A 17,253-nucleotide genomic window follows, 5' to 3' on the forward strand; every position below is an offset into this window, starting at 1 on the left:
CTGCCTGACACCCTTCTTTATTGAAATTTTATTCCTGAGAGTATGAAATATTATGTTAGGTGTGCAGTAGTGCTAGATATCTTCCAGTCTTTTCACATCAGGCTCTTCTACATCCTGATTACGCAGTGCCTGCATGACTGGGGAAGTTTCAACTGAGTCATCTGAGTCGATTGGAACTCCGGGAGGATTCATCGAAGTGCTATCTATTGCAGGAGGCAGTACCAGAAATCTTCTATGTCCAGGAAATGTGGAGCGCTAGAGATCCATTAAGAACGACGCACTTTGGCTCAAAAAAAAACCCCCTGGGCTCCAAACATTTAACAAAGGCTGTACTTCTTCATATGTACTTTCATGTCCACCTACCTAATTATGCCTGCCTTCCCGAGCATCCGTGCTTTCACAAAATCATTCATTCATGAAAAAAGCTCAACCATTTCACTGATTGAGCGAAACAGCTAATACCGGAGTACCAGCTTCCCGACGCCTGCTTCATAAGAGGCAGCGATACTAACTGTACCATTAGAGAGCCAGGAAGTGTTATGATGCCCCCCCCCCAATTATTTTATCTCGATACAATTCTTTTGGAATGATCTGAACCTGAAATCAATCCTGATGTCTGTAGTCATTTTCGAGGAAACTGCATGTTGTGCCAGCTTATCTTTCGGATCTTCTGACTCGCCTTAAAGTGCGATGCTGAGTTCTGAAGCCAATTTACGACTTTATGAACAGTATTTCCTTCTATATATAACATAAATGGCCGGAGATATCTTCATAGGTTGACCACAAGTATCACAGCCATATAAGGTTATGCGCATGCTCACGTGCAAAATCGTAAGAAATAGCACCCGTTGCTGTGTGCTTTCGAAACCGGCTGCACGACAAAATCTTATTCCGGCGAAATATCAAGCTCAGTGGTTCTACAAAAAAGCATCTCGATATCCCGCACCAACCAGGCATCCAAAGACAATCATTTATTGTAGTTTATCTTTTACACTCCCTCTCTTTGTGGTGAATGCGAATCATGGAGAGATAACTGCGCAGAGCATGTTGTCATTTCTTGCAGTATTTCTCGCATTCTTCCTTCTTTACGAATGTGTTGCAGGTTGGGCAGCATTCCAGTCCAAATCCCAATTGGAACAGCTCGCACTTCTTGGACTTCGGATTGAAATAATAGCGGTCCGAAAAGTGCTCGAAGTAGCATTTTCCGGTGGACTGTTGTTCGTAGCAGCCTGCACAGAATAGCCATCATAACCACGGCAGCGTATACGTTTAACAAAACTAGCTGCGTCTTTTATTTCCTCGAAAATGGTTATCTTTTCATGAAATCCGCATGATGCGCGACAGGAATGAATTTTCCAGAAATATTTGCATTCGATACATCTTCGCAAATGGTGTGCGCTGTGCATGAAGCCACTCAACAGAACGTGCGCATACAAAATAACTTAAGCCGCTGAAGAAGACAAGTACTGTTGTCGAAACGTTACAAACACACTGAAGCTTCTCTCTATATTGTTCACTTTGTGTTTTCAAGAAACCCGTCTAAATGCCCTCTCTGTACCACTCACCAATAAAGCTCGTTGTCGTACATTTCTGCCGCAAGTGATGAAAAAATGCGTTGATGTTATTAAACCAAGTAACACGTAGAAATTTTCCTTGCCCTGCAGAATTGCACAAAATCGACATTCGTTCAAATAGCCGCTTCTGCTCAGCTTGTGTGCCATACCGTACCGACCTTTCGAGCAAAAAATAATGAACAACATTCCAGCTTTGTCCCAGTGAATCGCATGCCCTCCCTCTGCGCCACAGTGTGGCGTTTGTACTAAGCCAGTGTTTCGTACTTAGATGTGAGTGTTCAGTTACATTATTCAATTCAACCTGCGTAATTGAAATACCAGAACACCACGGTAATATTTATCAGAAGCTTAATTGTGTCTTCAAGACTTAATCTGCATTGTACTCAAAATGACCACCACAAGCGCTGCCCACGAGCTTTTTTTTTTCTTACGAACAAAACACCACCTGCATCTCGCATGCATGACTCGGTGTTCATCATTTTTTATATTTCACTGCTAGCCGCAATTTGAAATTTCATTTTCATCACGCGGTGCTCACTCAAAGGACAGCGCCCTGTATTGATGGGCTCAATTTGTGCTTTGTTTTTTAGCAGCCACTTACACCTCCGCACGTCAAACAGGTCGAAACAAACTTGTAAATTAGAGCCATAAAACGTCCTCTTTGTGTCTTCTCATAGGGAGAGAAACTTCAGGCAGGGTTCTTAAAGCAATAAAGAAATAAAGCGCTGGCCTCGTACTTAAATATTGTGCCACTTCAAACTTTCGTGACAAAGAATCAACGAAAAACATTTGGAAGCATCAATTCTCGGGAGCAGTTTATTTCTTTTTTGCTATCGCGGTCTATTATATTTTTTAGGTTGTTAGCTTTCAATTCTAAGGTCTACAATGCTGCTCAAGGAATATATTCCTCACTGCGAAGCTTTTTTATGCACAACTGGAACCATATCTAGGCTCTTGTTAATAAAATTTGCTCATAAGTGCTGCTGCGCTTCCAGTTTTGGATTCCGGAGACACTGTGGTGGCCTGCTATTTCAGGACATCATTATATAGCACGTGTTAGATTTGCAGGAGCGACCGAATCTTCGATATGGAATGACCATGGCATAAAGTTTTCAATGCTAGAACACATACCTTTTGGATAGCTGCATTTTAGAGTTTCTGAAAGAAAAAATGCATAAAAAGGTATGTTTCTCAATTGCGGTGTAATAATGTCACGTCCTGCACAACGTCCTGTTTCTTTTTTTATAATATCCAATTCTTATAGCACATTGTGTTTGGTATGCCTTCATTTATGACGTACTTGAGATAAATATCCCATGTGGACTCCGAGCTCCGCGCACACAGTGCTTTTATCAGGATTATCGTCACAAGCCGTTAGCTTGTCTAACTAGCTTCGTATACTTAATTGTTCATTTTTTAGATCCTGCGAGCCTCATTTTTTAAGTAGTGAAAAGCAGAACCGGGAATAAGCTACCGAAACTTCCGTTCTCGGGATAAAGAGGACTATGTTTCATCATCGTGTCCTGCTAATATTATTCTTAAGTGAAAGGTTCTATGTCCCGCTTGTATCCGACCGACGTCGGCCGGCAGGACCGACGTCGCTGTACGATTGCATAGAATGATCCGGTTCAATTCAACTACATGGAGAGCATATGGAATTACACTTCTTTCACCATGCAGCGATAAATATTTGCGTTATATTTCGTTCTCAGCACTGCTAGAAATTCTGGAAAGTAAGAACAGCGCTAAATTTTACACAAGTCACACAGAAAGACGGACAGGACGGGCGCTGTCCTGTCCTGTCCATATTTCTGTGTGGTTTGCATATAAAATTTAGCGCTGTTTTCACTTCCCTGAACACAATGTCACACCAACTAGCCCAGCAAAAAGTACCGTTAGGAATTTTAGCCGTCTCAATCTATTTGAAAAATATCCATTCTATGAACCATTTCAAACCAGCTGGAAGCTTTGAAGTGTATAGCTGGAAATCCATAGATTAATTCTGGACGCCTCAAACATGCTACTTCCTGCACTCGCTTCACCGACACAGATTTCGCTTTGTGCTTCAGAAGCCACCGTTGTTCTCGGCTGCATTCCTTCTTCGGGCTAGACGGTACGTTAGACGCCTTTGCAGCTTTCGCGACATGACGAGCACACTTGATTGCCTGCATGCTTCTCTCTCTTGGACGCCTTTGAGGGTTTACGTGCCGGAATTTTAGAAAGCCTCTTTTTCGTGCGGTGCATAATGCTCAGCGTTCCTCCTTGCTCTCGCTGTTTGGAGCGCCACAGTAATACCCTAATCTTAATCGCTCACGCATTACGCCTCCTTCCCACCTTTATCTGCGAAATAGGCTTCTGTGTAAATCGCTTAACTCCGCCGGCTCAACTGTATAAAAATGGCGGCAGCTCACAAAGGCGTATTTGGTGCTCATGAGGGAGGCGATGATATATACCAAAATGAACTATTTGGCACATGCGCTCCAGAAGAAGCTAGCCAGAAATCCCAGTATTAGGAGCACGCTGGTCGTCGTGGTAATCAACTTCAGATGACATTGCCTAGAGTTCGGCACGCATGGAGTCTAAACGATCTTTAGGCTTAAAACTTTGCCCGCTCTCATTATTTCGAATATTTGTGGGACAATTGTATCACTCTTGTAGAATGCTCCTATTTCCAAATAATATTGAATGTAAAAAGTACGCTTCATATTTAAGGGCGCCACGGAGAGAGGTGCAACAGTAAAATCTTACTGCAGAATATGGTGGAGTCCCCATAATCGACAGCAGCCAGAAGTGCCACCGCAAACAGAGCCAGTGCTGCATTCATGGTGCCAAAAGAAAGTTTTCTGCTCAGAGAGAGATGCCCGCTCTTTTATACACTGATCTCGCATTCGCATAATTGAGACGCAGTTGTGATAAGGAAAAATTGTCAAAATTTTCCACCACCTAGGATGCCTCACTGAGTCGGAATGCTCTAGTATTTTTTTCTGTGGTGTTTCATGCTGTATTTGTCTTTTTTTGCCAGCCAGCAGCCCAACCCGCTATGCACCTTGAAAGATAATGCATCTACCAAACACGCGGTGGTTGAGGGTTGTTGCAAAGCTGGCAAAATATTTTTTCCAAAGCAAGGTCGCTGCTCGAGGAGAATTTGAATAATACACATGGTGGAATATTTTCCAGCATTTATTTTTTTATAAACTATTTTATAATGGATGACGTGCACGTGGGTGTTTACAGCTCCAAGCCAAACGAATATAGAAAGTTGCCGAGAAAAACATGCCACTAGCCATGACGTAAAACTGGAGGGATCTTTTTTTAACCCACGCTGACCAATATTCTCTGTGGTTTGTTGGTTAAGCTTCACAGTGTACCTTACGAAGAGCGTGGGACTGCGAGCAACGCTTGTTTTTCATGCAGCCTCCTTCCCACTTCATTCCATCGCGGTTTCCTGATTGCTACTATGTACCGCTTGGACTCGCGTCATCTAACTGAGTCCAACGATCTGGGGCCTTGAACACAACCTTCCTCACAAAGGAAAGCGGTGAAAGCGCCCCTGAGATTCTTAAGAGACTCGGAGTGGTATTCCTGTCTATAATCTTTAAGTTTTCAGTGCTCGCTCACTGTCTCCGTGACATAGTGGTCGCTGGAAACTTAGAAAACTCATTTCGATGCCGCCCTTTTTCCTTTTTTCCCCTTTGTTCCCCTCCCCAAGTATGGGGTAGCCAACTGGGCATCGCCTGGTTAGCCTCCCTGCCTTTCCGTTCATTTCTCTCTCTCTCTTTCCCCCAGTCGACATGCGGATGTAATTTAGTGCACTAGAGGTAAGAAACATTCTCGCAACAGCTAACTTCAAAGCTGCGTATTTCTAAAGTTTAAACGTTCATGCCCCTACAGAAAGGGCAGCGACTGATTTCAAAGGTGCCTTTGCTGGAAACACATAACACCTTAAAGGTATCTTCCACTTTTTTATACAGCCATTTAGTTAACTGCTGTCACTTCGTATTGCTATTAATCTTGTGAAGAAATCGGTATATACCAAAAAGCCTATTATTACTACTAGAGAGCTTCATTGAAACATCGTGTAGATTTGACCAGGCTAGAAGTGGAAACATAATTTATTGAATCCTCTGATTAAACTCGGTATGCAGATCTTGGGTGGATTTGCAACTATCAGCTGCTACTTCTACAAGCAGTAGCTTAAGCCGTCGAGACGTACATACTACACGGCAACCACGTAGACGAAGGAACTATGCTTTAAACACTTCACTAGTTTTCACACTTCTAAGAATGTTGAAAAAGGCATCACGTTGTGGTAACATATTAAATCTAGGACGGGCATTATTGCATAACTGCCGTAGGTACTCTTATAGTCATACCTGTTACAGTGTACATGTATGTTAAGTGTAGTGCCATAATGCATATACATATATTCTTTGCAAAACTTACATATAAGAAGCACGTCTAGTTCCTGCACAGTAAGTAGTGCACGTGATATAACAAAAATTCAAAAACATTTCAGTTCCTGTTTTCAAAGTTGTCTCTCAACCGTTTTTGCTTACCTTCTCGGGACTATCATTCGAACGCTGAAGAAGCCGTCACGATAATTCTTTATTTATTTATTTCGGAATACTGTCAATCCCATCTTGGGATTTTTACAGGAGAGGGCAAAACATACAAATACAGGTTCAGTGCTATATTTTTTTTAAGAGTAGAAAATAAAGGCAAAACATGCAATACAAATGGCAATAATAAAACAATCATGTCATCAAACTGATGATGTCACTTGATTACAATAAATACACTGAGAAGAGTACTGCAATACAAGAATACGAGCAAGGTTATGATGTGAGGAATGAGAGTACAGAACTCTCAGCGAGGGTAATGTGCCATTATGAGGCTTCTAAGCACGATTTTACTTCAGATATTTTTCTGGATGCCAGCGCCGGTTTACAAATCCTAGCTTCAATAACGTTACACATTCTGACTTATCGTGGATGAGAACATTTCGATACCGAAGTAAAATGCAATCTTTATGTCAGAGAACTCTCAAATTTGCCGCCGCGGTGGCTCAGTGGCTATGGTGCTCGGCTACTGACCCGAAAGACGTGGGTTCGATCCCGGCCGCGACGGCTGGAATTTCTTTGGAGGAGAAATTCTAGAGGCCCGTGTACTGTGCGATGTCAGTGCACATTAAAGAACCCCAGGTGGTCGAAATTTCCGGAGCCCTCCACTACGGCGTCTCTCATAGCCTTAGTCGCTTTGGGACGTTAAACCCCATAAACCAAACCAAACCAGAACTCTCAAATTTAACTTTCTATGTAGATGCGGTACCAGGTTGCTTCGAGACGGGACCGGGTAGAATCAAGTCCCCACCTTCTACACTACTCATTCACACTATGAGCTGTTAAAAAACGGACCTCCAAGACAACCGACATCTAAACTCATAATAAAATAATGCAATAATGCAAACCAGCGGCCAGTAAAAAATCCTTCTTGCCTCCAAGGAAAAAAAAAACATCTTCTCACGCTGCTGTTTGCAACGTGCACCCTCTAAAATGATCCTTAAACTAAAAAAAAGCCCAAGGATCCATGAATCATGGATCAGAACATTTGGATGACGAAGGAAAAGCCAGTCTTTAGGTCAGAGAGCTCTCAAATAGAACTCATTATGTTGACGCGGTACCAGTTTGTTTCGAGGCGGGACCGAGTAGAATCGTGTCGCCAGCTTCTGCGCTACTCATTCACACTATGAGTTGTTAAAAGACGCATCTTCATGACAAACGCAATCTAATCTCATAATAAAATAATGCAAACAAGCGGCCAGTACCAAACCTATTTTGCCTCCTAGGAAAAAAAACGCCTCCTCACACTGCTGTCTGCAACGTGTACCCTCAAAAAAGCCCCGAAGGAACCAGGAGGATGGGAACTACTACAGCATCATCTCCATGTAAAACTATTGAACATAGATCACCTGCATTTTCTGCATAGTGAAGCAGGTCACAGAACGTATATACCAAACGCTGGGCACAAAAATCACACATGAACGCTGCAGCTGCACCTACTCTGCTCAAGTAGGCACACTATGTCAACGAGTAAAACAAAATGTGCATAGAACTAAAACTGAAGGACCACTGAAAGTTATCTCTTGTGCATGAAGGCCGTTATTAGTGACGGAGATAAAATGGTTGTTGCTTATAAGCAGCAGCTGAGAAATGAGGCGGAAGCAAGTTTTTAACAAAAATACTGAAACAGAAAAGAAGAGTGCATCTTCCTGTGTGCTTAGCTTCTGATCAAGCATTGTTCTGTAAGGACACTCATTCTAAAGAAGGAAGAAGTCAACTGCACTTGTGCGTGGAACAGACTCTTTTCCCAACACCTGAGACCACTCACGATGCTGGGTAATTTCTTTGCGCTTTGGTGCTTACTTTGTGTGAATTAAGCTGTAAGTCCGCAAAATATATACAAACAAACTATCAAGAAATACACAACCCACGCGGCAAAGCAAGAGACGACGCCACATCTTTAAAGTGGAACTGAGGCAATCGTGATAAGACAATAAAAATTTGTACATTGGTTCGCTTTTCACTCATTTTGGGGATATGCGGCATTGATGTACGTAAGTGTTTCTCAATTCATAGCTAGACAGAAAAAGGTTCGCTGTGCGTCTTAACGATAAATATTTGTCGCAGGGCGGGTAACTCAGAAAGAATAAGAGTGTGAATCACTGCATCAATCAAGTGTATCGCAGGACCGGGTGCATTGTGTATGAACTGAGCCTATTGGAATACAAATGCCCCCGCAGAACTCCCAAAAGAATATCGCAGCTTTACGAGTCATTAAGCAGCATTGTTTCAGGGACACCTCAAAGAAAAAATTACACACTGAAAAACGGTCGTTTTTATAAAGGTCTCTGTTGAAAAGCATTTTCTCACTTTTGAAGAGTCCTATCTAATCAGAGAATTACAGCGAACAATAAATGTAGCATTGGCGAAACTGACTGTATGCAAGCAAAGGAAATTCACTTGCTTAGTTCCAGACATATTGAAGATTGGACACTTCATCCATGGGCCAGATCCTCTCCTATTCCTTTCCGATTCTTTTCTATCTTACTGTTTTTTAGTATGACAAACACTACACACAGGAACGTTGGCAGAAGATACCTTTTGCAATAAAGGGCAGTTTGCTGTATTGCAAATGAGAATTTTTATGCCCATACTCAGGCACTATTTAAACGCTTCTATATTGTGCCTTTACGTAATTTATATGAATATTGTTTAAGTATTAGGTGCAAAGAGTCTGTCAAAATAGTCAGGATGTATTTTTGCAGTTAGCTAATTTAAAGGCAAACGTTCCTACTTACCAATTTCGACGCCAAAAATTTTCGCATATTCCGACAGAACTACACTTGTGCGCCAGATGTGTCTACTACACCGCGACGTATCAATGCCTTATATTCCAGCACCGTACAGGTAGAAAAATGTAACTCCCGTTCCATCAAAGCCAGGTTCCTATATGAATGGGGGAAGGCTGATACATAACTTGTTCATTTGCTTGTCCTCTTGCTATTTTGCTCATGTATGAATTATATTTGCTACTATTTTATTTGATGTATGTTTGCTGTATGCCATGTATGCTGTATACTGTATTCTATGTTGCTCATGTGCTATTATCAGAGAAGGAATTGATATGTTAATATTTTATTTTGCTGCATGTTCACTGTATGCCATGAGCAGGGGTGATCGAATGGTCTTCAAGCGAAAATTGTTCGCTTTTTGCCTGAACCTGCCCACATCTTTATGGTGTAAATAAAAATGAAATGAAATGAAACAAAGACCCTGCATATCCAGTGGACATTTTTTGCCTCTTTTAGTGGCCCTTGCTTTTAGGCGTGTTTATCGAAGGCTAAAGAGAAAGGCCTTTCTCCAGCACCTTTGTTGAAGTTGTCTCGTGCTTCATTTCTGCACTCCAGAATTTTTTGGGAAAGGAGCTAACCGAGGAAAATGTTTGGCCCCTATCAGCACCCCGGGAGATGTGCTAAAACTAAAAGTCGTTAAAGAGGTACAGAGAGAAAATTCGGAATGCCGATAAACGATACTGTTTTTTATGGGAGTACGGTGATCAATTCTAGTAAGTTTCCTGCCATGTCTTGCACAAAAAAAAATTATTTCGAGTATCGTCAAAGTAGCCGCTTGGCAGTTCCCCGCTTCGAGGAACGTCAGGGTGCACGTTTTCTAATTATCTTGACGTCAGTGAACCAACAGTAAGTAACCAATTCCTGCTAGAAAGTTACACATTCAGGGTTGTTTTCTATCAGGTTGACCTGTCGACCGTCATATCTAGTTGCACTATAGCGCTGGTGCTGAGCGAGGCCAAAACTTGTGGCACTGAAACGCTTCTAATCAATGATTGAAAGAGCGGGCTAGTGTTTTCAGGTCATTTTCTTGATAACTGGGCCAGTAAGCCGCTTTCAAGGTAAATGAAATGGATGCCCCAAAACTTTCGCTCTGTGCACTTTAAGAGCTACACCACGGCGCCAGTAGTGGTGTCCGGACTACCAACGATCTGTGACCATACAGTCCAGCGCTACCAATTGAGCATATACGGGCATTAACTCATTAACCCTTCCGCATAACTCCCATAACCCGGATCTTAAGTGTCACCGCCCGCTTTTTTTTTAACTGAAATGCATAAAGGCAAATCGTTAAAAGTACGCCATTTGGAACAGAGAGAGAGACTTTAGTGAATAAAGGAGAGGTCTGCCTGCTTAAGAGCGTAGCGCGGAACTCCAGATGAGGCTGAAAGCGGAGGGTGAAAAAGAGAACAAAAGGGAAAAAATAAAGGTGACATGAAGCATACTCAACACTCACGCACTCAACAAACACACATAATTATCAAAGAATGTATACTAGAGCTCTGTCCCTAAGAGAAACTAAGAATGTTATTGTCCCTCGCGCAGCCAAAGTCGCATTACTCCAGGGTCCTAGCCCATGCTCCAGGTGCACGGGCCATCTTTACGGAGTCCTAAAGCACTTAGCAGTGTATTGCGATGGGGATTAAAGATTTGGCAGCAGCAGGTCAAGTGCTGAAAATCCTCACGCACACATGTCGAACACACAGGACTACTTGATACACCAATTTCTTAAAAGTAAAATTTAGTAAAGGCAACTTCCAGACGAATCCGATGCTGGCGATTACAATAACGTCTAACTAAATTGCGTGGTGTGCGAAATTCCCAAGTGGGGTTGCTGCGAAGAAGGGGCCTAAATTGCCGCTGCGGATCACAACTCAAAGAGTGTTGCATCTTCCGAGATTTTAACAGCCAGAAGTCTCGCGCCCTCACCACGAGAAAAGGGTATGGGTAGGAGAAACGAGGTGTCGCGATGCGCCGACCTCGCTGCAACGTCAGCACGGTCCTTGCCTTCGAGGCCGCAGTGAGGGGGTAACCACAGAAGCACAACACGGTGACGTAGCTCAGAGGCCGCGCTGTATAATCTGTTCAAATCACCGACGATCTGCTCTAGAAGGCTTCGTGATGACTTTATCAATAGTAGGGCAGGGCGAGAGTCACTGAAGATAGCCCACGCTGTTGGCGGTTGTGGTAGAATGTAATCAAACACTGCTCGCAGAGCAGCCAGCACGGTAGCAGTAGTCGAGGTGCGGTGACTGAGTGTCGCCGAAATTGTGGTGCGTGTTGACAAAATTCACACGCCATCGCTGATGAGATGGATGTGACATAGCCATCACTGCAGATGAGGTGGTATGCCCTGTAGCAACCATAAATGTGCCCAAGAAAAAGTATTTAAGTGCAGGATCGGGGGTGTATCTGCCAGACATTGTGGTCTTGATTTTCCATGCTGCGTACCTCCAAGGTGTGGAGAAGGTTGTGACGGGGCGCTGGTACTGTGATGGAAGAATGTCAGTGACGTCCTCCATGCACTACTCTGCGAATGGATGGTTAGGTACACGAGCCACAAACCGCACCTGGGCACGAAAGAGCTCCTGGGTTAACAGTGCTTATGCAGATACACGACTGCTGTCTGCTAGAGTACCCACTGTGGAGGAGTTTTTAGGAAAGCCGAGTCAGATTTGCAAGGCTTTAGCTTGCATAGCTTCAAGGATTTTAATGTTGATTTTCGAAATGCCCTGAAGAGCTGGAGTACTAACGGAAGACCTCCACAGAGCGCTTCATACAGTCGTAGTAATGAAGTTGTAGAACAGACTTTTCTGATGGCGGATAGCATACAAAAGAGACAGGCCTAAGAGTAGAGCGTGATTTTCAGCTGATCCACATGTGAGGACCATGGCACTGACCTGTCAAACGACACCTCCAGATATTTCTGGCCTGTAATGTACAATGGAGTGTATATTACAAAAGCGCAAAACGACGAGGGACGAAGAGAGGAAAGCACAGGACAAGACGCAGAACTTCAACTAGGGTTTACTACACGAAAACCACATTTGTACAGGAGTCGTAATCACACCTGATGAACAGCCGATACCATGAAATAACACAGGCACGTGGGCGCGCGTGGCACAAGTTAGCATCTAGATAGTTAAATTCTTTCTTGGATAAAGATACGGAAGTGGAGCTGATGCAACGGTCATTTTCTTTTTTTATGCAGTAGGCTTCGACAATTTCCCTGCTAAGCTGGGTCGTCAATTTTTTTCAAGACAATTGTGTCGCGGAACCTGGGCGTGCAGTTACTACAATGGCGACAATGTTTTGCCAGTTCCCCGCCCCCCGCCAATGATTCAACAGCGGGCGATGCTCCTGAAGTCTTACATTCAGGCAACGTCCTGTTTGCCCTATGTAGCAATTCCCACATGTGAGGGGTATTTTGTACACCACCCCAGTTTTGCAGGGAACGAACCTGTCTACGTGCTTAGTGCGGCACTCATTCTTTTTGCCACCTCCCTGCACCATATTGCACATGCCCGAAAGCTTTTTGGGCGCCGTGAAAACCACCGGGACATCACATTTCATGGCCACTTTTTTGAGGCGATGGGAGATCTGGTGGAAGTATGGCATTGCCACGGGTCTCCGGCGTTGCGGTTCTTCACTAGGGCTGTGCTTCGGTGGGCAACGAGCTTCCTTGGCAAGGGCTTCTATCACCGAGGTGACCATCTCTCGAGGCAAACCAGCACTACTCAGACGTTGTAGCTGAAATCGCACGCTATTCTGCATTTCATGTGGGCAAGACTTATCAAGAGCAGCGCGCAGGCAGTTTTTTGCAATTCCCCTTTTAATAAGCTTTGAATGAGCTGATTGGTGGTTTAAAATACCTTTTTTTGAGCGAGGCTGGTACCTCCAACACACCTGGGTTCCACTAGCACTCGTGACAATACATATGTCCAAAAACTGTAAGCATCCCTGCGATGGCAACTCATTGGTGAAGTTCAACCCAAAGGCACACTCACTGAAGATTCTAAGGATTCCGTTCACTACTGTAATGGCTCCTTCTGGAGATACCCCTTTCAAGAAAATGGCATGATCGTCAACATATCTAAAAATCTTAGCCGAGTGGGCTGTGTCGAGGCTTGCAGCGGTTCGCTTGTCACAATATGACAAAAAGATGTCACTTAACAATGGGGTAATACATGAACCGATGCACACACCATGCTTCTGAATGAAATTCTTCCCTCAAAATTAACTATAGTCGCAAAAAGACAAAAACGGAGCATTTATACAAAGTCATCCACCCTCATGCCACATGCATTCTGAAAGGCCACTGAGCCGTAGTTATCTATGGTATCCTTAAGAGCCTTAAGCAGTTTGTCTTGCGGTATGGAATAAAAAAGGTCAACAACGTCAATTGAAAAAGGAAACAACGATTCACCTGTGCTTACATGGTCACTAAGAAATAGGATAAGATCTTCAGAATTCTTAATCAAGAACGGGTCCTCAAAGCTGAGCATGCGTAGGTGTTTCTGAAGAAACTTCGAGATTGCGCCCTGCCACGTATCACGTTCGGATACAATGGCTCGAAAAGGAACATCTTGTTTGTGGGTCTTTGCGGAAAAGAAAATGCTAAGTGCTCCGCTGGACGCACCTTTCACGGTCGAACAGAGCCCCTCGAGATTACATCTTTCACACAAATCGACCGCTAGTTTCTTCAACTTAGCGGCGCTTAACTTCGAGAAGGAGAAGTTTTTTGCAACAGCTTCTCTCGCTTTTTGACGATATACTGAATTAGGCATAACAGCATAACTACCCTCTTTATCAGAGATCATTAAGGCAAGATCATTCTGCTTAAGGTGCTCAACAGTCTTTTTTACATGAAGTTTTTGTTTCTTTTGCGAGCGCTTCGTAACAAGGGAACTTACACCTTCCGAAATGCACCAGCCTTTTTCCTCTTCTGGGGCACGTCTAGCGATATTTCTGACAAGCGACAAAAGCTCTACCTGGGAATCCTCAGGTTCTGTGCAGAACTTAGGACCCTTGGACAACACCGAATCAACATATGTAGGTACACCACAGTCACCAATGTATGAAACTTTACGTGGTTGCGGATTAATTTTTTTCCGACTCTTAACCCAATCGAGGAGCCCGGGCAGGCATAGGGACCACAGAAATTCAGTAATAAAGCCACACTCACGAGAGTACTGTCTATACACTGCATCACAGTTCTCCGCTCCGCCGACTTGGAATGCTGCGAGGACCCGAAGGCAACCTTGAAGATGTCGGACTTGCCTCCATAGTTCAGACAGTAGTAGCTTCATCAGTCTGGTGGAATGCCTTTGCGAGGGGATGCATGGAGGCAAGGGGAGAGTGACCTCTGGAAGGACGAGTCGGTGGTTCAAGGCGAAGGCACACACGCGCGCAATTTAAGTCCACTGAGATCAGCAATTTAAGTCCACTGAGAATTGCTCCAGAATACAAGCAATAAAAAATAGGTTGTATACTCGAGCAATGTTTCTCTTGCTCATGCTATATTCAGAGGAAACAAAATCACATACGAAGTGTGAATTGTTAGCAGGGGATAATTTTCGTTTCCAATGTAACCCCGGTCTAGAAATGTTTCAGGCTGCTAGGCTTCTATAATAGATCAGCACTGCGGCTCGTGCTGCGTTTCCATCACTTCGAAATATTTCAGGGTGAGGCTCAAATTACACCTTGCCTGTTCGGAGCAAACATAGCTCGCTAGTGCTCTCAAGTTTCTGCTTTCGGAATAAGGCGAAAGTGCGGTGGCATAGAAATTCCGCACAGCACAAAGTGGCATTTAATATTTTCCTGGGTTTAGCACAGTCACTTAAATAGAAAGAATGCTGAAGAATGATTTTAGGAACTCGAATTCATACCTTATAGACTTGTGCATTTTGAAAACTCTTCAAATGAAATCGATCAGAAAGGGTAATACTCAAACATAATTTCTCATAATTTCAGACACATGAAACGTGTCGGAAATGTGCAAATCGACTGATAAGTGTCAATTTATTCCAACCGCAATCTATTGCTTATGAAATGCTAGACATAGTGTCCTTAGTGGGCCGCCAACCAGTGCCAATGTGTCTGTTTATATGTGCGTTCGTCTGTCATGTATGCACGAAAAAGAAATTTTTGCTGGCATGACGGTTCCCTACAAGGATGACTGTGCACCATAGAATTTTACTTCAGCTGGCTTGCTCCTGTGCTCATTGTAGCGTCCTTTTGAATATAAACTTTGTTATGGCATTTAAAAATTTAGTAAGTGAAGTCTGTAGTGATGAACCTTCGAATCGCTTTAGACGGTACATCGGGCAAGTTCGCGCTTTTTATTCTGAAGACGGTGAAAACAATTGTTGCTTCAAGAGTCTCTTGCGCAGCCGACCGAAGGTAAGATCGACAGCAAGATGCTGTTATTTTCATCCCTAGAGCCAACAGCTCTGTGAATCGTGATGTTGTCATGGCAATTTCCGATGTAAAAGGTACCATTCTTTCCTAGCAGTGAATGCTGGCAGGACAGCCAATGGATCATTTAGCATATAGCATCATTGTATATGTGCGTGGAACTAAAAAGGCGCAATTTTCGCGCCTTTGTACAGGTTACATCGGGTTGAGCAGTCTCACACCAGGATGATAAGAACATTAAAAAGGCTGTTTATTGACCATGTAAAGTATAAAGGAGGGGAAATGTTTTTGACCCAGCTCTACTAAATATTTTCTACTAATAAATTAATCATGTGGGAAATGTGGTTACAGTCTACAGTCCCCTTCTAAATTAGCAGCAAGCTTTGTAACGCACCGTTATAGCTGCTCTTTTTGTGTATTTTTGGTGTAGCAGCTATTTGTCAATCATAATGACGTTTTGATTGAAGAAAACATAAGCTTCCTTGCCCGCTTATTGTTTTCATGCTGCACGACACAACGACACACCCTTGCTGCTTTCGCAGCTTCCGGAAAATCCACAATGTGACAGCGCGCTGGTCTTCAATGGGGGAATTTGAACCGTTTCGTTCCCGCCCCATAATCCGCTTCTTTTCTGGGTTGAGCATAACGATCAGCCTTTAAGATTCCTTTCGCTCTTAATGCGGTGAAGCAATTACCCCAAACTTCTTCGGCCTTAGCTGCACGTTTGGCAGCCTTCTCGAATTCATCTGCAGATGCCTAAATTCATGGTTGACGACATGGGCCTTGGTTAGGTTGCTGAACTCAACCAGGTGACTCGCGTGCCTATGACAGCAGCTTGGAAATGAGAATGTGTAATGCAGATTTAAATTTTGATAGATGCGGAAGAAGACAGCGTGGAATGGTTTGATTAGGTTTGTAGAATTTAATTTCCTAAAGCGACTCATGCAATAAAGAACGCCGTAGTGGAGGAATTCGGATATTTCTGAAGACTTTGTTGTTCAAGAAGGTACTTGCTAAGCAGTCAGAGCCAAAGAATCAGGTGAAGTTCCAGAGGTCGAAAGTACTGGAATACTGCGCTGATATGTTTGCAGTGGCGCTGATTGAAGTACTGCTTTTCACTGAAAATATGAAAAGAAAGTTCTTTTTACCGCTGTATGCTCGAACACCATGGATTGCAATATGTTGGAACGTTTTGGGCACCAAGTTTTTCATGTTCATACGACGTTCGTTTTTGTCTGTAGACCAGAAGGACTGAGAATATTTCATCTCTAAATATTGATCGGTCTATATAATATCAACAATGCTTACTATCTCACACACACCAATGTTAAGCTGCAGGCATTGTCACTGTGACAAGTCTACAAAAGCTCAAGCTGTCAATTGATTCCAGTGGAAAGTTTGCCAGACATTTATGCTAACTATTTGCTTCAGTCGGTATCAATATTTGTTGAACAATCTGGTGAGAAATTACGTTTTCGTGCCAACAAATATTTGGCAACAACCATTGTAAACCAAGCAGCCCTCTGAGAACAAATGGAGGCAGGGCATCCTACCGATTATCTCCTCCAATCTAGAGATGCTTTAGAAAAACATTCAACAAGATTTGTTTCATTCCTAGCAGCCAGATTTTTTTTTCCTTTTTAGAATGCAAGGCTTCACCTGGTTTCACCTCGCTATCCTAAATTTCTGAGACATTCATAGGAGCAGAAGGGTTTCATTCTTTTTTTTTATTACGAGTGGAGAAAAATATTGCTAAATTTGATCTCACAAGAACAGATAAACTGTCTGGAACAGGTCTTATACAACATTTCCCGTCAAAGGTATCGCAGAGTGTGAATGATAATGAGATAAATT

General features: G+C 43.2%; 1 protein-coding gene across 1 annotated transcript; it reads right to left on the reverse strand.

Moving 5' to 3' along the window:
* Positions 1 to 1,050: 1,050 nt before the first annotated feature.
* On the reverse strand, positions 1,051 to 6,147 carry LOC149328949 (kappaPI-actitoxin-Avd3c-like). The gene is made up of 4 exons (XM_089559149.1): positions 6,131 to 6,147; positions 4,323 to 4,417; positions 2,706 to 2,732; positions 1,051 to 1,229 (listed from the first exon to the last, which is right to left on the reverse strand). Exons 1-4 carry the CDS (start codon positions 6,145 to 6,147, stop codon positions 1,051 to 1,053), a joined length of 318 nt encoding a protein of 105 aa, XP_089415275.1.
* Positions 6,148 to 17,253: the final 11,106 nt, after the last annotated feature.

Source organism: Amblyomma mixtum, chromosome 9, assembly GCF_055824585.1.
Source record: "Amblyomma mixtum isolate Tamu chromosome 9, ASM5582458v1, whole genome shotgun sequence".
Taxonomy (NCBI): Eukaryota; Metazoa; Arthropoda; class Arachnida; order Ixodida; family Ixodidae; genus Amblyomma; species Amblyomma mixtum.